The following is a 21,356-nucleotide window of genomic DNA, read 5'->3' on the forward strand; positions in this document are numbered from 1 at the left end:
CAGCTTCCCTATCTTCATCAACATTTAACAATTCCTCAAAATATTCCCTCCATCTTCCCAATACCTCTAACTCTCCATTTAATAACTCTCCTCTCCTATTTTTAACTGACAAATCCATTTGTTCTCTAGGCTTTCTTAACTTGTTAATCTCACTCCAAAACTTTTCCTTATTTTCAACAAAATTTGTTGATAACATCTCACCCACTCTCTCATTTGCTCTCTTTTTACATTGCTTCACCACTCTCTTAACCTCTCTCTTTTTCTCCATATATATATATAATATATATATATATAATATATATATTTATATATATATTATATATATATATATATATATATATATATATATATAAATATATAAATATATATATATATATATATATATATATATATATATATATATATAAATATATATATATATATATATATATATATATATATATATATATATATATATGTATATATATATATATATATATATATATATATATATATATATATATATATATATCTATATATGTCGTGCCGAATAGGCAGAACTTGCGATCTTGGCTTAAATAGCAACGCTCATCTTGCCATATAGGACAAGTGAAAATTTGTGTATGTAATAATTTCGCCAAAATCATTCTGAACCTAACGAAAAAAATATATTTCACTGCGTTTGTTTAGTATTAAATTATTGTAAACAAATCTAAAATATATTTAGTTGGGTTAGGCTAAAATAAATTGTTCTTGTTATAATAAGGTTAGGTAAGTTTTCAAAGATTCTTTTGGTGCAAAATTAAAATTTTTTTCATCAACATTAATGAAAACAAATATATCTTTAGACGTATAAGAGAAAATTTTAGAAAGGACTTAATTTTAAATGAGTTCTTGCTAATTGACCAGTTTTACATATTCGGCACGACATATATATATATATATATATATATATATATATATATATATATATATATATATATATATATATATATATATATATATATATATATGTATGGTATAAACCTTGGTAATAAATACCGACAAGCTGGTTTAGAAAGACACGTAAGCAAATGGTTCAACTGCATTGATCTTGTTGAGAAGGGTCTGGATGTTATATTGGTTTTCTATCCGAGACGTCTCAATATCCAGGCCCTTCTCAACAAGATCAATGCAGTTGAACCATCAATAAAGTTTACACTTGAACTCGAAAATGATGGCAAACTTCCTTTCCTAGACGTTCTACTGTGCAGATCTCCCGACAGTGACAAACTTCTCTTCAAAGTGTATAGAAAACCTACTAACAAGGACGATCTTATACACTTTTATTCACACCAAGACACCCGCACTAAGAGAGGAGTCCTCATTGGCTTCTTCTTGAGAGCTCTTCGCATCTCCAGCCCTTGTTTTCTAGAAGAAGAATGTACTTACATAACACAAGCCTTTACACGTCATCAGTTCCCATCTTTCTTCATCCGAGATTGCAGACTCAAGGCACAAGCTATCCTCAACAAACCGCCCATGGAACAGCCCCCTAAGCAGTTCATAGTACTCCCATTTGGTGATGTTGCCACGAATACTCGTCGGGCACTTGCTATGAGTAACATCAACGTTTCCACCATAAACACATCATCTATCAAAGACCTCACTACGAAACGCAGCCCCACACCTCAAACTTCTACAGCAGGCGTCTACACTATCCCCTGTGGGTTCTGTCCCAAGAAATATGTAGGCGAGACAGGCAGAGATCTTGCAGTCCGCCTGAATGAGCATCGAAATGCCTCTAACAGAGACGATGTAAGGTACGCCTGTGTCCTCCACAGAGACTCCACAGGACATTTGATGAACTGGAATGAGGCACAACTCGTTCTCACCGAACCAGACCTCAGACGCCGACGGTCCCTAGAAGCCTCACTAATCGCCGTCACCGACACTATAGAACGCAACACTGGAAACTACAAAATTTCAAAAACATTGGCATACATGATACTTAAGCAGCACCAACCCAACAACACAGGAGTCACATGATTTCATCGTCTACCCGTCCTCATCATAGGTAGAGGTTGTTTTGATAAGGACCTGCCTCGCATGGGTCAGTAGGCCTTCTACAGTGTTCCTCCATTCTTATGTTCTTATGACATTCCTCAGGTCACGTGCGTCACACCTCACTCTCCACCTATATATATAATGTCTTTCTACCTCTGTATGCTAGAAGTGATCAAGGTCCCAGGACCGAAACGTTTTCTAATAAATATGTTATAGTGTTTGCTTACGTGTCTTTCTAAACCATATATATATATATATATATATATATATATATATATATATATATATATATATATATATATATATATATATATATATATATATATATATATATATACACTCCATATATATATATATATATATATATATATATATATATATGTATATGCCACTTGTTCCGTGGGTACAATAATATATATATATATATATATATATATATATATATATATATATATATATATATATATATATATATATATATATATATATATAAGGATGTTTGAATGTTTATTGATGCAACAAAGTGTTATGAGCACAGAGAGAGGAAATCCAACATGAGTCAAAAATGAGAAAGTGTTGTAATCTGTATACTTCAACCTCCAACTGAGGTCTTCATGAGCAGAATACAAAGAAATGTGATGAGCGTTCTTGCATTTATACTGGTAGGGAGAGTATGAGGAGCTCCACTAGTTGCCATCTAGCATCTCGATGACCCAGGAAGCTAAGCCTCTGCTCTTATATCAATGATTGTAAGACAGCTAAAAATTCTTCAAAACAATGTAAACATGAACCCCCCCCCCCCATATTAACAGATATCTACTTTTTCTATGGGGATACACTGGAGAGAGAGAGAGAGAGAGAGAGAGAGAGAGAGAGAGAGAGAGAGAGAGAGAGAGAGAGAGAGAGAGAGTGTGTGAGTGAGTGAGTGAGTTTACAGAATACATCATAACATAAATGATATACAGTACTGAGAAGATGATAAGTAGGAATCCTAAGTGACGTAACGTATCGATGCAATATAAGAGTAAATACAACAGGTGGCTGGATGCAATAGAAGACTGTAAACAACAGAATACTCGATACAACAGGTGACTGGAAACAACAGGGATCAAACAAGGAGGAGCATTATAACCCAGCACAGGATCACACAAGGAACATCGAGTGTGGGCGTCAATAGCACTCTAGGGAGTCTTTTAGTCGTTGTTTTTGCTATGGAGAGGTTTTCTATCGTAAATTAATTTCCTTAAGATCAAAGAGTGTGGAGAAGAAAGAGTCTGAAGAGCGTGTGGAGCAACTTAAGACACTGACGGACACTATGTGCTAAACAAGAAAAGTATGCATCAAAAATTTCGATTTAATTTCACGCTGCATCAGCTGTCTTGTGAGTAGCAAGAGAGCTGAGTTAGCGTATTGAGATACTTAGGTGTGGTTGCGGGAATTAGTACACACCTCCTGGCCCCGATTCTGTGTCACAGATGACCGATTTTGTAGTTTCCTAGCTAATTGGACTCTGTTGTACCTGCATGTGAAGCTACTTATTGAATCCACCTCCAGTGCTTCCTCTTCAGTCACTCAACTTCCTAGCTACCTTAACTGAGTATTCCCTTAAGTTTGTATGGTAAATTTACGACTTAAGTTGTCATCGATGTTTCCTTGTCCTGACTCTCCAAAATCTGTTCTTATCCACCTTGCCAGTCCCTTCTTGTTATCATCATCATGTTTTGTCTTACTCTCAAGCCTCTTCTCACAGCTCAATCAATTCAACACCGTAACTGTTCTGGTTGCAAACTTCTGGCTATTTTCTGTCTTATGTATGTTCTTAATTAGCTGTGAGCTCCAAGCTTGTGTTGTTATACTTGACCTGCGGTTGTGTTTGTGCATGAATGGGTTTTCTCTAAAGTCCTTTAATAATGTTTTATCTTTCTTTGTGTTCTCTGTTTTCTTTCTACCCTCCATTGTCTCTGACATTCTAAGAAAAAATCCCATCAGTTATGTTTTAATGAAACCAACAGAGCGTAAACAGAAGACCGCAAACAGAAGCATCAAGGAAAAGCAGGTGAGGTAAGTCAGGTGTAGTGACCCTACCTCAGCCTGGTCAGGTGTGGTGACCCTACCTCAGCCTGGTCAGGTGTGGTGACCCTACCTCAGCCTGGTCAGGTGTGGTGATCTTACTTCATCCTGGTCATGCAGGACAACCCTACCTGATCCTCAATATATGTGATGATCTTACCTGGTCCTGGTAAGGTGTAGTGACCTTACCTGATTATAGCTTAGTGAACAATTCCAGGCAGTTGTGATGGCCGTGAACACTTCTAGGCAGGTGTGGTGACTGAACACTTCTAGGCAGGTTTGGTGACCGTGAACAGTTCCAGTCTGACTGAAGGAAAGATTTCCTTGTTGACCGTCTGGTCAACCAGTGTCAAACTCCTTTAAGAATGGGAGGTAATCAGGCATTAATCCCAAGGGAGAGTAGTTTCAATTTCTTGAATCAAGAGCCCTGTCCTATCACCAAGGCACCCCCTACCCCCTTGAAGGTAAGCCGTAATGATAATTCACTAGTAGTACCAGGCTCGATGTCGATTATGCTGGTATGGTGACCCACTAACTACGCCACACACACACACACACACACACACACACACACACACACACACACACAGCCTCAACGACTTTTCTTTCACTTCCTATTACCCTCCTCTCCCTAGACTCGCTCCCTTTTTCCCACTTGAGAACACGTCATGTGGTCGTCATGTGTGTCATGTGGTCCTTATGTAGGCGTCATGTAAAAGGTATGTGTACGAGTATACTAAATGTATGAGTGTGCAAAATTTGCCTTAACAAGTCATATATCATAAAACAAAATCTCATACTGTGATAGGACTACTACACCTGAGGAAGGGTGTTCTTGATGAACACCCCTTTGGCCGGTCAGCAGGCTGATAAGGACTTGGCAAATAGGCAGAACAGCATATGGGCAAACAGGCTAGCAAGAAGGGAAGAAGCAAGCAAGTGGTGTATGCAGGAAGGCAGAAGGCAGGTAGGAAGACAAGCAGACAGGCAGGCAAGCTGGCATGCTGGGATGCAAGCAATCAGCAGGAAGGAATGCAAGCAGTCACCCAGGAAAGCAGGTACGCAGGAAAGCACGCAAACATCAGAGGGGCAGAGGAGACACTGCTTGCAGTAGATAAAAAACGTAGGTGTTATAGAAAGCCTGGGGAGTGGGAGGCAGAGCTGATCAAAGGAAGGGTGAGTAGCTTCAGTTCCTTGGATCAAGAGCCCTTCACCAACTTCAACTTTATTGATCTGGATGACATGTCCTTGTTTTCCTACAGATAATATTATAAGTATTCTGAATCTTTCTTTATAGTGTTTGTTTAAAAAATAAGTTTGAACCTCACCAACCTGAATCTGATCAACTTGGACCTGACTATCTGGAGCTTGATCAGCTTAACCTGACCAGCTTGGATCTGACCAGCTCAAACCTGGTCAGCTTGAACCTGACCATCTGGAACTTGATCAGCTTAACCTGACCAGCTTGGATCTGACCAGCTCAAACCTGGTCAGCTTGAACCTGACCATCTGGAACCTGACCAGCTTAACCTGACCAGCCTAGATCTGACCAGCTTGGCTCTGGCAAGATTCAAGCTGGTCAGAAGTAGGAGATTAAATCTTGTTTGACCAAAGTCTGACCCAATAAACACTAGACAAAGACGTAACAAAATTAACAACGTGAACGTGCCTGATGGCTGGCCTGGGTGAGAGCTCGTGCACGCAACGCTAACAGGCAGAGGCTGACGGATCACCCAGTTAGAATTCCTTAGACAAAGAAGCCAGGACCAGTGAACTAACAAGGTGTTTGATGAGCGGGTGAAGAGGACACTAACGAAATGGGAGTCTGTGACCTCCCAGGGTCATTGTGCTGGTGGTTTCCCAGGGTCACTGTGCTATGCTGGTGATCTCCCAGGGTCATTGTACTGGTGACCTCCCTGGGTCACTGTGCTGGTGACTTCCCAGGGTCATTTTGCTGATGACCTCCCAGTGTCACTGTGCTGGTGACCTCCCAGTGTCACTATGTTGGTGATTTCCCAGGGTATTGTTGACCTTCCAAGATAAACCAAACCCATCAGACCAATTTAGTGAGTGACAACTGGAGGAGATAGTCAAATATAGTTAAAAATAAAATAATAATAATAATAATAATAATAATAATAATAATAATAATAATAATAATAATAATAATAATAATAATAATAGTTACATATAGTGTAAATATTGTAAGTAGTGTTAGTTACAGTAATTTTATTATTATTATTATTATTATTATTATTATTATTATTATTATTATTATTATTATTATTATTATTATTATTATTATTATTATTATTATTATTATTATTATTATTATTATTATACTATAAGAAGAAAGAAAAGGAAGGAAAGGAAAGGGAAGAACAAAAAAAGAAAAAAGAAAAGAATGAGTAGTAGGAATAAAAATTAATCAGAACACAATAACAAGGTAAAAGTATTAGATGACCTTGACCTTGACCTTGACCTTGCCACAGTAATAACACCTGAACATCATCCTTGACACAGGAGCCCCTACCTAGGAAACACCTCAGGGAGAGACACCCCAGGGGAGCCATACATACACAGGGTACACCTAGTCACATTCATTAATGCCTCATATGTTGCAACACCCAGACGTAATTATATTCCATCCGATAATCGATAATCCCGGTTGTGGCCCAATTATAGAGGCGCCAGAATGCAATAATCATACGTAATGAATACAACGACGTCTCTGCGTCCCAATCTATATGGTGGCACCGGAGTTTAGGTTGTCATCTGCGGGTGGCACTGCATGTCACAGGAACGCACTTTTCGTTACACGGTCGGGAAGAAAACGCGCAGGCGTGAAATTATTGGCGTTGTAGTGAAAGTCGCGTTTTCTCCGCTTATGTAAGTAGCAAAAGTTGAGTTCGAGTACAAAGGATGCATTCTTGATGGCTTATTACTGTACTATGAGTGAGCGTATTGCTTTAATTAATCGGTGTGTTTATTTTGCTCTGTGCGCGTTTAGAGATGCTTCGATTTAAGCTTTTGAGAAGGAGGCACTTATTGGTCGTTGTTATTGGAAAGAGTCGTAGTTGTAGTGCATCAGCAGTAGCTGTTCCAGCAGTAGTAGTAGTTGTAACAACAGATTAACCATAGCATTAGCCCCATCAGCAACAACAGCTGTAACAACAACAACAGTAGTAGCAGCAACAATACAAACAGTACCTCGATAAGTAAAGAGAACTCACCCACCCGAAGAATGAAAAAAAATATATCAAAGGTTCAGTGACATGGAAGAAACAACGGCAGAAAAACTTTTGTGTTGCCTTAGCGTCACAAGCCTTCCAGTGTTGCCTTAGCGTCACAAGCCTTCCAGTGTTGCCTTAGCGTCACAAGACTCCCAGTGTTTCCTTAGCATCAGTGCGTCACAACACTCCAGGAAGGTGTGTTAGTATCAGTGCGTCACAGACCTCTATGAATGTGTTGCACAAGTGTCACAAGCCTTCAAGACTATGTGATGTCAACATCAATGCGTCACAAGTGTCACAGTGCGTAGTAATCAAGACGGCTGTCTCTGAAAGAGACAAAGTAAACCAAAAATAGATTAGAAAAACCAAGAAAAAACAAGAAAGAACCAATAATACAGTATTAAAAACTTAAAAGTTTATTAGAGATAAAAAAAAATTGACCGGAAAGAACTAATTTTAGACTATAAAAATCTGACGATAGATTAATAATGTACGAATAGAAATATATTATGTAGAAAGCTGCTCATTATTGACTTGGCATTTAATGTTTCAATATAATTGTTAAGGAAATATCAGCGCTACTAGAAATGTAATTGTTATCATTCTTAGGGTGTAATTTATACACAAGGCAGTGACGAGACTTCCTGGTCTAGACTCACCAGAGAGGGACGCAATGTGCAGGATACCTGGAACTGTATGACTGGTCCACTGCATTACTTACCCACCCATGTACTCACCTGTAGGTGGTTGTGTGTGTGTGTGTGTGTGTGTGTGTGTGTGTGTGTGTGTGTGTGTGTGTGTGTGTGTGTGTGTGTGTGTGTGTGTGTGTGTGTGTGTGTGTGTCTGTGTCTGTGTCTGTGTGTGTGTGTGTGTACTCAGTTGTAGTTGCGGGGATCGATTCACAGCTCCTGGCCCCACCTCTTCAACTGGCCGCTGCCCAGTCACTCTTCCCGCTCCGTGAGCTTTACAATACCTCTTCTTAAAGCTATGTATTGATCCTGCCTCCAGTACATCATATAACGGGCTTGTTTGGTAGGTGTTGTAAGCGAGGAGTTAATGATACGTCTTCGGAGACTTCTTACTTTATTGTTAAGTAGTGGTGGGTTACACAGGCTTGTGTGTTTGTGCCCATGGCCCGGGCAGGGCCATCCCACGAGAGAGAGCTGGGAGGCCTTGTGTCTTCCTGCTAGGCCGCTGTGTGAGTGAGGGCGAGGCATGGGCCGGCAGGCTGGCGTGCCTGCCTAGAGGCCTTGCTACAGAGGGCAGCACCTGAGTGGCGCGAAATATGAACTAAGCTGGCAGACAGCATGGGCTGTCTGTGCAGACAGTACAGGCTGTCTACAATCACTACCCAGGCTATTCCACTTCCTGACAACTCTGTGACTGAAGAAATACTTCCTAACATCCCCGCGGTTCATCTGAATCTTCAGCTTCCAACTGTGACCCCTTGCTGCTGTGTCCCATCTCTGGAACATCCTGTCTCTGTCCACGTTGTCTATACCTCTCAGTATTTTATATATCGTTATCATATCCCCCCCTAACTCTCCTGTCTTCCAGTGTCGTCAGGTCGATTTCCCTTAACCTCTCCTCGTAGGACATACCTCTTAGGTCCGGGACTAGTCTTGTTGCAAACTTTGCACTTTCTCTAGTTTCCTTAGATGCTTGGCTAGGTGAGGGTTCCAAACTGGTGTACTCACCTAATTGTACTCACCTAATTGTGGTTGCAGGGGTCGAGACTCAGCTCCTGGCCCCGCCTCTTCACTGATCGCTACTGGATCCTCTCTCTCTCTGCTTCCTGAGCTTTGTCATACCTCTTCTTAAAACTATGTATGGTTCCTGCCTCCACTACTTCACTTGCTAGGCTATTCCACTTGCTGACAACTCTATGACTGAAGAAATACTTCCTAACGTCCCTGTGACTCGTCTGAGTCTTCAGCTTCCAGTTGTGACCCCTTGTCCCTGTGTCCCCTCTCTGGAACATCCTATCTCTGTCCACCTTGGTGTGTGTGTGTGTGTGTGTGTGTGTGTGTGTGTTTGTGTGTGTGTGTGTATGCCTGCGTTTGCAAGTATTGACGTGGGAGACTTTTCTTCTCTTCGCTATCCACCCACTACCAATAGAGAATATTCCTGCACAATACTAAAATTCATACAAAAAAAAAAAAACTTTTTCAGATCAACATTGGGTAGTAAGGCCTACGTTGTGGTTCATTCTCTCCATAAATACAGCTAACACAGTACTCAGCTGTGACTTTAAATGGCCTGGGTAGCGACTTTTAACCCAGATTCAAATTCCTCCAGTAACATCTTTGAAAGCTGGGAGGCAGAGTACGGAAAGTACAAGACAACGTTCGGTGCATGCACAGCTTCATAACAGTGTCCTCGAGAGAAACGTTGTTTTAATAAAGGCGTCTTCTGTTCTGTCTGGAAGTCATTCAGACTTGACTTTACTGCGCTTCATTAGTGAAAATTGTAACGAATATTTTCTTGACTTTTTCAGAGTTCTTGTGACATTATTGAGGCTACGTAAGAACCAACAACCAGACAGGTAGACGAAACTGTAATAATAAATGTAATAGTAAACACTTAATAATAATAATAATAATAATAATAATAATAATAATAATAATAATAAATAATTATTTTTATATAATAATAATTATTATTATTATTAATATTTTTTACAATATTATTATTATTATAAAAATTTGTAATAATAATGATCACTAATATCAAGAGAGTCCATAGAAACTCCGCTAATGTTCACTCTTCCCATTCCTTGACCATAACAATACGATGAGGAGCCTTTTGTTGCCAACAAAAGCCGTAGGAAAAAAGTACTGAAATTAATTTCTTGAGCAACAGAAGAATCATCGTACCATAGTCGCTTGCTGGTGGTCAGCCATCCAGCACAGTGATGCCTTTCCCGGTGGGGCCAACACTCTGAGCCCACGATATTTCTCTGCTCTCTTGAGGTACAGATCAAAAAGAGGCACGAACCACAAAAGTAGAAGTTACTTGCCACAAGGAACAAAAAATTACGTTGTTAGAACTCGGTTATGTGATGCACCTGAGTCCACTGAATGGTTACTTCCGCAAGGTGATGCAAGGGGAAAATTTCGGTGGCACCTCCCTGTGTATGTGAGTGTGTACTGACCTAATTGTGGTTGCAGGGGTCGATTCATAGCTCCTGGCCCGGCCTCTTCATTAGTCGCTACTAGGTCCTCTCTCTCCCTGCTCCATGAGATTTATCATACCTCATCTTAAAACTGTATGTGTGTGTGTGTGTGTGTGTGTGTGTGTGTGTCAATGTCTATCTATTTATCTACTTGTTTATCTGTCTGTCAGTGCTATTATTATTTCCGCCTGTTCGTCTCATTATCTTTCTTGCATTTTCTCTTCATACAATATTTATATTTGAAATTCCATTTTGCTAAGGAAGTCTTTACGCCAAAATGTTTTGTTTGGCGAAAGGAAATTTATACCAACAAAATTTTTGATGTGTACGAATGGTTGAGGGACTGATTACCTCATCTTCTGTACATAGTTCTACTGTCTTCAAGTTATGCCCTGGAATTTGTATTGATAAAGCCACTGGCTGGCGAAACGTCTACAATAAAGATACCCAGATGTTGCACATGTGTCTTAATCTCATCTCATCTCATCTCAAAATTTTTGATGCAGTTAAATCAAAATAAATTAAAATAATCTCACCGATGACTGACTACTGAAGCTCTTCCCAAAATATTATGGTACAAGCATGATACACAAGTGAGCCTATATTTTCAGGTCCTGTGATTACTAATTAATTCTTAAATAAACAGTAATTGATTTATCATGTATAGAAAAGTTTTCCGGTAGGAAGATCTTAATAAATATACAATACAATCTATATCACTCCTCCGAAGAGAGACGTAACTCACCATCTCCCTCACTCTTCTACTCCCCCTCCTGTTCTCCTCTTACTCCTCAACACAATGCAACACCAACAAGAATCAACAGACTAATATTTACCAAGAAGTTTTTTACGCAATTCAAGTCTGCTTAGTGAATTTTATAAGTTTTTTCTTTGTTCCTATTAGTCCAGTGTAACGTTGATTCCTTATCTAATCAACAAACATCTTTAGTAAATCTATATTATTATGGTGTAAGGAGCTCATTGTTCTATACAAGAAGAAAAAAATTAGCAAGATTGGTTCAGCGACTCCAAATGAGTAATAGCCACCAGGCCATTGCTAACAGCATAAAACTGCCCAGGAGCACTCAGCACCTCTTGGAGCATCACATAAGAAGGATCCACGCCCTTATAACGCTATGCCAGGCAGTGTATACTTCCTCCTTACGGGACACGGAGTTAGGTGTTCGGAACACTGTAGGAGAATCCACGCCCTTCTAACGCTGTTCAGGTAGTATTTACTTCCTCCTTGCGGGATGCAGAGTGAAGGTGTTTGAGTATCACAGTGAGGAGGATCCACCTCCCCTTCCCTTACAGTACCAGGCTGAGCAGTGTTCACGTTCTCCTGATGGGTGGCAAAGTTTACGTACTTATTATTTTTATAATTCAACTTACAAATACTATTTCTTTATTTCACTGAACGGCCAAGATTCGAACCCATGGTAAGCCAGTCCCAAAATTAACAGGTCAGCGCTCTAACCACTACACCATGCCGACGTAATAGGCTCCATCCAACTGTTAGTTTTAGGAATGGCAATTTGATCTGAACAATTATCATTCGTGATGCGAGAGTGGGTAGCTTACACACCTTTAATATCCCTCTTCCCTTTCCACCCTCACGCTCTACCTCTCCCCTTCACTCCCTCACCCCACATCACCTCCCTGCTTCATTCTCTCACACACCCATTTTTCGTTTTCAAATCTTACTACCTCCGTTAACACTCTTACCCCCCACCACCCTCCAAATTTCGCTACCGTACATCCCTCCTTACACCACTTCCTAACCGTCACTATCACCATCCGTAACACTGACACCACCCGCCTCCTCACCTCATATTATCCTTCCCACCAGTACTCCAGATTAACTCTCGCTACCCCCCAAACCCTGCAATTCCCCCCTTCCCCTCCTCAACTTACCTGTGTAGTGGGGAATGCAACCAATCGCCAGGAGCAATTTACAAACTATTCACTAATGACCTTTCTGTGGTCATTCTAAGACGCTAATTGTGGCGTGCTTTTTGTACCTATAACTTAACTGTCCCTAACGAAACAAGTTATATTAGCGTTGATGTTAAGAGTCTGTTCGATTATACTACTTTAAGGCAATTTACGCTGATGCCAAAGTCTTATATAGATAATTATATATGATACCATAGTATATGTATTTCTAATTAGCAGTGATGTAAATACTTTATTGGTTGTATATGTTTACTGAGAAGATAGATGTTTACATCACCACAGAGAACACATTAAAATTGTAGCGACAAGACTGTTCTTTATAATGAACGTCAGAGACAAAACTTAGATAATTAGGTGTTTCTTAATCATTAAATAACTAATTAAGTGATTAGGTATTTCCTCTTCAAACTGACTCCTTTTGGGATCATTGACTCCTTTCGTTTTCTTTCGTCCTCTGTACTTTTGTAAGGTTTGAATAGAAATGAGTAATCGTTCAGGATTTCAGTTCTGTTGACACTTTGTCAATGTAACTGCATATCGTTCTAATGAAAGTCAAAAGAAAGTTTAACATACTTCAGACGATTTCTCTCGTGTATCAGTCATTTTATGTCAGGAAATGTAACACAAAATCCCACACACGGCAAAAAAAGAAACAGGGTGAAATGGGAGGTTCCATATCATTATGGGCATATCCTGTAACTTGTCCATAGAAGGGTTTCCACTGGGTGCCTTGAAGTTGGTGATGAGCTTTGGATCCAAGGAATTGTAATTATCCTCCATATTCTTAGATCACACTTGAGTCCCTGCCATTCTTCAGGCACTGTATGACATTACTCTATTTTGTACTTGTGATTATTGCAATAATAATAATAATAATAATAATAATAATAATAATAATAATAAATTTTAGAAAATTTAAAGCATTCGAGGTGTACTAGTCATTGCTTCCGTGGCCACATGTTTAATAAATAATATCTTTATTTCTATAAGAACTTAATACAATTTATAGAGACCATAGCTGACATCCTGTTATATAGAAAGTCGCTTGTTATGTAGAGCATTTCCCGCAAATTATATCAGTTTTGTCCCAGGATGCGACCCACACCAGTATACTAACTCCCAGGTACCCATTTTACTGATGGGTGAACATAGACAACCGATGTAAAGAAACATGCCCAATTCTACTCTCGCAGGGAATCGAACCCGAACTGTCGCTGTGTGAAGCGAGAGCTTTAGCTACTAGGCCACGGGGCACCGTAGTAGCAGTAGTAGGAAAAACATACTGGCTTGCTTTACTCTGACTCACGAAATCTTAATGACACGATTGCAAACAAACCATACCACGGGAGGGGATAGAACCCCCGATCAGAGAGTCTCAAAACCCCAGACCATCGCGTTAGCCACTGGACCAGCTAGCCAAAATAAGATTCATCCAACTAGGTATATTTCTACACTATAGAAAGGTTAGCATAGACACCACTGTGACCACAAATGCAAGTTTTTACAGACGAATCTCCAGCTAGCGTGGCCGTGACGAACTCTAGCTCAAGTCCCCTCAAAGCCATCGACATGACTCACGAAATGGTAATAACACGATTGCAAACAAACCATACTAACGCAACGGTCTGGAGTTTTGAGACTCTCTGATCGCGGGTTCTGTCCCCGCCCATGGTATGATTTGCTTTACTCTGTTCCCCATCAAGTACACTCACAGTGCAAGTTTCCAGTAAGAGCACTCATGATGCAAGGACAGCAGCAATATTTACGAACCAGTCCGTCCATTGCTCTGGAGTCACTATCGCAGAGAGTAAGACACAATGATATACGTTCCCCATTTACTGAAGATCTGTGAACCGTTTGAGTGTTTACATAACTCCGGCGACGATGACGAGACTTTAGTAATGGTAATCATGGAAAGGAAAACATCAACGATGATCTAGTCTTATGTCAGCATTCACTGCCGAGTCTTGTTGATAGTGTGTCAGCTAACCACACTCGCCTATACATCAGTTTTAGCAAGTAACAGCTCTTCTTATTTCTTTTCGGTTTGAAGTATTTAGTTCTTACATCAAAAACAGATACGATGTTATAATCTTTGTTAATTTTGCTTTGGCTCAAGTCATTCATTTTTTTTACACTTCACTTACACCTTGGGGTCATGCTTGTCAAAACATTTTTTTTCTATTTATATATTAAGCATGACAACTCGTTTCTTCACCAGTGAAAGTTCTCACGCTCGCCAGATTCTTCATATCACCTCAGTCTCCCTCACTTAGTCACACAAAATGTCTTCGTCGCATACAAAAGGGCGCAAGTTCTGAGGTGCTGTAACACCACTTGAGACCAAGATCCTCCAATCATAGAAAACTCTGATTGCAGGTTCTGCTGAGGTTTACGAGTTGCAGGGAATGTGTTCATGTCGTGTTCAACCCTCTTTATCCCACGGAATGGAATTCTCTTCACCAAACACTACTAGGTATAGACCAAATGCCACTCTTTTTATTTACTTATGTTTTGTTAATTTACTTGAATTTTATGAGATACAAATATAAATCTAATGTCCACTCCTTCCTTCTCCATCTGCCAGTCGCGACGCTGAATCTCTATCATTCATTATATATTATACACCAAGGAACGTAACTTGTTAGGAAACAACTTTGATATGGGGATTACGTCTGAAAATAACATTTTACCACTAGTTCACCAGTTGTCAGTGGTCGAATCTATTCTCCACTGAACCAATACTATCTCGGCGTGTCAACCAAGAGCACACATAAAGCTTTGATTGGCAGTTTAGCGAGTGCAGTGAGGCAGGGGATATCCCTGCCAGGGTATACCACTCCCCCCCAACTGTGGCAGAATGTGGATATATGCATCATCATGGAGAGTGTGTACTCTTCTGAGGAATGGTCATTACGGTGCTATGCGAAGGTCATCGTTTGAGGCAGTGAAGTGTTGCGGAAGTTTGTTTATATGTCTGACAGGAAAACTGCGGATTTCAGAATCCCCTCAATTAGCGATTTTTGTTGTCTACAGTTTTGGGTTTACCCAGTTGTAAGTAACTTCTTATCTGTTGTTGAAGGGGTCACTTCTGAGGCTTTGTTAGTCCTTAATGCTCTTGATATTGAAGAGTTGAGGCATTTTCATCTGTAATAGTTCAACATAATTATATTTGAGGGTCGCCTTAAATATGACACTGATATAATGTTGTCGTAAAAATATTAATGTTGGACTGTAGTGTATACTATGTTATTTTTGGAAGATACAGCAAATAACCCCAATGGAAATACAAAGGACACCAATGGAAATAAGTCATTTTGACTTTTTTGGGTTATCCTAGGTTCTCTACACATATGCTATGTATCATAATCTATGTACCTGTATTTACTAACCCGCATATAGGAAAGAGGAGCTTACGACGACGTTTTGGTCCGACTTGGACCGACTTTGTAAATGGTCCAAGTCGGACCGAAACGTCGTCGTCAGTTCCTCTCTCCTATATGCGGGCCATTTGTTGTATTGTTCCAGTCACGGTATTGTGCCTTTTTTGTTATTTTTGGAGGATATTTGTTACATATATAAATGTTTAAGTCATGCGTTAATCATGCTAATGTTCAAGAGCCGGTGAATATTTGAGAACCCTGTTAAATATTTGAAAATTCCGCGTTAAATATTTGAGATTTGTGGTCCAGGTGCTCAGACCACCGCCGACAAATGCCTCTCTGGAGGTACAAATCGACTGCCAAGCGAACATGGAGTTCATTACATCATGACCCAAAAAAAAAAAGTATCTCGTAAAATATAATTTTTCACGGATGTAGACCAAAACGCGATGAGTCTTTGAAAGCAGTTCGTTCCATCTAATGAGTTCCTTTAATAGCACTCTCCGGCTGTCGGCTAATGAAGACCTCAGTCCCAGTTCAATTTGCACTCGGCGATGCAAACACTTATGGCTACGTGTCCTCAATAATCACAGAAAACCCGGGTCACATTAATTTTTTCATCTCTCTCTCTCTCTCTCTCTCTCTCTCTCTCTCTCTCTCTCTCTCTCTCTCTCTCGGGCGAGTTCGTAGCACTTACTTTTGTGGTCCAGGACACGGATTCGACCACATGTCACTAATCTCTTCGGACATGCCAGAGATTTTGAAAAAACTGTAACCAAACCCACTGAGCAATGATCCCTTAAATAAGTTTGAGGTTTCTTAAGTCTCCTGACGCAGGTACTTACGAGGTTATAGGTTGCAGTTAGCACTCTCCAGGACCTCCCTGTTATACTCAAGGTGTTAGACTACTGCAACGGAGCATTTTTAGAAATCGCAAACCCTTATTAGCAACGAGAGTTAGGCCACTCCACGTTAGCAACAACGAGCGATAAATGTTATACAGTGTGAACTTGTAGTTTTATCCTCTGTAACAAACTTTCTCTCTCCAGAGCGCGTGCGCACACACACACACACACACACACACACACACACACACACACACACACACACACACACACACACACACACACACACACACACACAAACCTCACTGTCACTGACACTCGGAAATACATTGTTAACAAGTCTCTCTCCCACAGCTCTCCCCGTTTTCCCATGGTCACCTGCTTTCTCCCACGGTCTTCAAGACGCTCCCATGTTCTACCTTGACACATTGACACAAGAGTCGCTATGTCACAACACATTTAATTTTGTATTACGACAATGTGAATTCAGCCATTATGAATATTACTATAGTTTGCCGTGTACTGTATGCTGAAGGAGCATCAAGAAGAAGAAGAAGAAGAAAGAAGAATTAAGATTCTGCGCTTTTCTACGTGATAGTTTAAACTGTTGCAAAATATTTGGAAATTTATTCCTAATATTTGGGATTCTATTACTGAAGCTAATAAAACAAGGAACACTATTGGCCCTAATTTAGCAGTTTAATGATATTATTATTATTATTATTATTATTAAAATAATAATGACATTAAATTTATTAAGAGTGTTCTCTTTATTTTGTCTTAAATCGTTATTGTCAGATTAAAATCAGATTTACTAATATTTATCATCACAGAACAGTGTCAGTTCTTCGTTCAGATGTCATGCTGAAGTCCTCGTGTGTAAACTAAATTAGTAATTCGCTTATCGAGTCTTGTATGAATTACTTAACTGGCTGTTCACTTACTTCACTCGCTCAGTTATGTATTAACCATATCTCAATGAAGTTAATTTCGCCTCTTGTGTGTTATCAAACCGGCTCAATAGTCGTTTTAGATTTTCTCTCGTGCAGCTCCTGACGGTTACCTGAAGACGATTTCGGTAGTTATAGCTCCTCGCGACCGGCTCCCTGACCAAACTTTCTCAGTGTCAAAAGCCATCAAAACCCATCAGTTTCTGTCCCACAGATGATGTGAATACAAATAGATACCTTAGTGTTATTTGTGATTTAAAAAAAATACCGTAATCGTGCAGATACGAGGAATAAATGTACTTTATGCTAGGAAGGTGAGCAAACTCGGGCGAGTAACTGTTGAGTAGCACTGAGAGAGTAACTACGAGGGAGTGTATGAATAACTGTGAGACAGTCATCCTGTTGAAGTGACTGTGGGATCCACAGAAAACCTTGACAGCGAGACACAATGGGCACGCCTGCACTTATGAGGCCATGGATTCCCATTTTAGCTAAGGTCAAGGAGCTCGTAGAAGCGACAGTGGTTTATTGTGAACCCCAGCTACTGTAGATATCTTGTTTGAGTTGACGTATAACATGTTAAACTAACACAAAAGATGTTTTATTTTTTTACAATTATTCTGACAACGCTCTTCTCTGTGTAGAGATTTATCAAATCATGAATTTATAATACAGAACCAAATGTTGTCCCCATCAATACCTGTTTTGAAACTTGTGCCTCATTTTTCATTCTCGTCGCAATAAATGATTTCCTTCAAAAAGTAACGAGCTAAGCATATGGAATTGTCATGAATTTTAGGGGGAATATATTATTATAATCAAAAAGAAGCGCTAAGCCACAAGGGCTATACAGCAGGGGGAATATAACATTTGGCTTGATAATACCTACAGTTTATTAGTCATGTCCTTCACTGTCTGGGTGACAGCTCACACGTCAACTTCTGGGCAACCTTGCAACCAGTGTCAAACTCTCACACCAACCATGGGACAACTGAAACTACGAGATTCCCATATAATTTCTGACGTGTGTTAGAGCGTGTGGTAATATCTAGGATGATCATCGCCAAGAGTGTAGTGATATTCCGTAGAAAAGGCAAGAGCCATCCTCCCGTAGGATATGTGACTCTGTTGGGATCCGTTGTCCCGAAGTATCTGCTGACCTAAGGATAGCGTGTCTGCGCGCACCTGCGGTGAGATCTCCCTGTCCCATTTAGTGTAAAATTTAGTTCCATGTGTATTTTTCACCAGGGGAAAGATAATTATCATGGCAGCAGGTGTTGAACTGAGGAGGATAATTACGTCTCAAGATCTGCTACAAGGTACATGATTACTACACTAGTTAGCGGGTAAAAAGACGGGCGTCTCCTTCCTTCAGGTGACGAGGGCCAAGCTAGTTGTAATTAAAGTTTGTTGGATGGGTGTAGTAAGGAGAGGACGGAACCACCACTGAAGGAGGAAGGTAATGGTGGAGCCCCCTCCTGACGGAGGAAGTGAGGGTGGAGCCCACCTCCTGACAGAGGAAGTGAGAACAAGACCCCTTTCCTGATGGAGGAAGGCGATGGTGGAGCCCCCTCCTGACGGGGGAAGGTGATGGTGTGTCAGTAGTGTTACTGTGTACTTGCGTAGTATACTTATCTAATCCCAGCCATTTTATAGATAGGCTCAGTGACTAGCTATGACGTCACGAGTTCCTCACACGTGAGCCTTAGGCCTGAGGCCCCGCTCTCGGTCTTTCTTAGTTCCCGTTAGACCTAGACTGGACGAAGGCAAGGCTCCTGGGTCTTCCCTCAGCTCTAATTATGTCTCCAACGTGTGTATTTCTTATACCAAAATCTCCTCCGAATCCTATACGACAGGTGGAGCCCCCTCCTGACGGAGGAAGGTGATGGTGGAGCCCCTTCCTGACGGAGGAAGTGAGGACAAGGCCCCACTCCTGACGGAGGAAATGAGGGCGGAGCCCCCTGACGTAGGAAGGAAAAGGTGGAACCCCCACTTACGGAGGAAGGAGTGGGTGTAACCACTACTGAGGAAGGAAGGAGTCGGGGTGTCAACAGAGACAGCATCATCCAGGCGTCAAAATTCCCTGACTCGGCTCACTTTAAGTCTACACTAAGTCACACTAAGTCTACGGATACCTAATTTCTTGGTCTATTCTTGCTTTTGCTCTTCCTTTTCCCCTCCTTTCTTCTCCCCTCTTCTCTTCCTTCATCTCTTCTTTTTCATTCTTCTTTTCCTCCTCCCACCCTTAACTCCTATCCCTCCTTTCCTATATATTTCTATCTTGGCACTTCCTCCCTCCTTCCCTCCCATCTATGTCTCTTCATAACGATTTTCAGCAATCCATCTACCGTACCCTCATTCCTTCTCTCCCTTCTTCATTCTCTAATTTCCTTCATCCTTCCTTCCCTCACTCCCTCCATCCTTTTCTCCCTCCCTCCCGCTGGAGATTCAAGGACGCGAGACCAGAGACCGGGAAAGAATTTTAGCAAATTGCTTACCAACACGCGTAAAATTGTATTTATTCTCGGAGAGTAACCTGTAATGTTGTAGTAAAGTGGTGAGATTGGTTATTACTCCAATGTAGATAATTATACGACACAAGTCGAACCTATAAATGTGTGTGTGTGTGTGCGCGCGCGCGCGCGTGCTGTATACATGTGAATGTGTGTTTGTTTCAATTCGTTAAAGATAATTTATATATAATATATATATATATATATATATATATATATATATATATTAACACCACACACACATGCAAACAGATACCTTTCTTCGTTAGTAAAATCGCCAAAGATCTCGAAAAATGTAAGTGAAATTAAAGAACATTGCAGTAATTACGAAGCAAAAAAAAAAAAAATAATGAATGAGGTAGAATGGACAAAACAGAGTGTAATCTGAGAGGCCAGAGCGACCTTGGTCTGAAAATTGTTCCACCCGCACAAGACAACTCCTGCCACGCCAAGTACAATTTAGACCAATTCTGTTTTTCGAGGCCTCTCAGGACCCTAGTGTAGAATATTATTACTGTTAGGTTTATGGGGGGGGGAGCGCTAAATTCGCATTGGTCATACAGCTCCTGGGGAAATTGGAAGTGATTAGTTTTGATCTAAGGAAAGGGAGATGGTTGCAGTGCTTTTGCAACAAGAGCTCGTCACTGGCCTAAACGTCCCGTGGAGTTCCATGTAACTTTATGTATTGTTTAATTTTTAACTCAAAATGCAATGCTCGAAATTATTTATCTTAATATAATATATACATGGCTACCATATACGTGGAAACAATATGGGTATCATACACACAGGAACCATACACGTGGGTATCATACACACAGGAACCATACACGTGGGTATCATACATACAGGAACCATACACGTGAATATCATACATACAGGAACCATACACGTGGCTATCATACACACAGGAACCATACACGTGGCTATCATACACACAGGAACCATACATGTGGGTATCATGCACACAGGAACCATACACGTGGCTATCATACACACAGGAACCATACATGTGGGTATCATGCACACAGGAACCATACACGTGGCTATCATACACACAGGAACCATACACGTGGGTATCATACACACAGGAACCATACACGTGGGTATCATGCAGGAACCATGCATGTGGGTATCATACACACAGGAACCATACACGTGGGTATCATACACACAGGAACCATACACGTGGGTATCATACACATT

General features: G+C 40.5%; 1 protein-coding gene across 2 annotated transcripts in view; it reads left to right on the forward strand.

Annotated features, from left to right (window-relative positions):
* The window catches only part of LOC128696261 (uncharacterized), a 107,119-nt gene that overhangs the window by 29,897 nt on the left and 55,866 nt on the right, over positions 1-21,356 (forward strand). Inside the window, exon 1 of one of the 2 annotated variants that reach the window (XM_053787405.2) lies at positions 15,257-15,513. The exons of the other annotated variant lie outside the window; for it this stretch is intronic. Within the exon in view, the coding sequence (XP_053643380.2) occupies positions 15,320-15,513 (194 nt within the window). The 5' untranslated portion in view covers positions 15,257-15,319. Of the gene's footprint in view, positions 1-15,256; positions 15,514-21,356 lie in introns of those variants that run through there. 2 annotated transcript variants of the gene reach the window in all.

The sequence above is a fragment of the Cherax quadricarinatus genome, chromosome 14 (genome assembly GCF_038502225.1).
Source record: "Cherax quadricarinatus isolate ZL_2023a chromosome 14, ASM3850222v1, whole genome shotgun sequence".
In the NCBI taxonomy this organism is placed as follows: Eukaryota; Metazoa; Arthropoda; class Malacostraca; order Decapoda; family Parastacidae; genus Cherax; species Cherax quadricarinatus.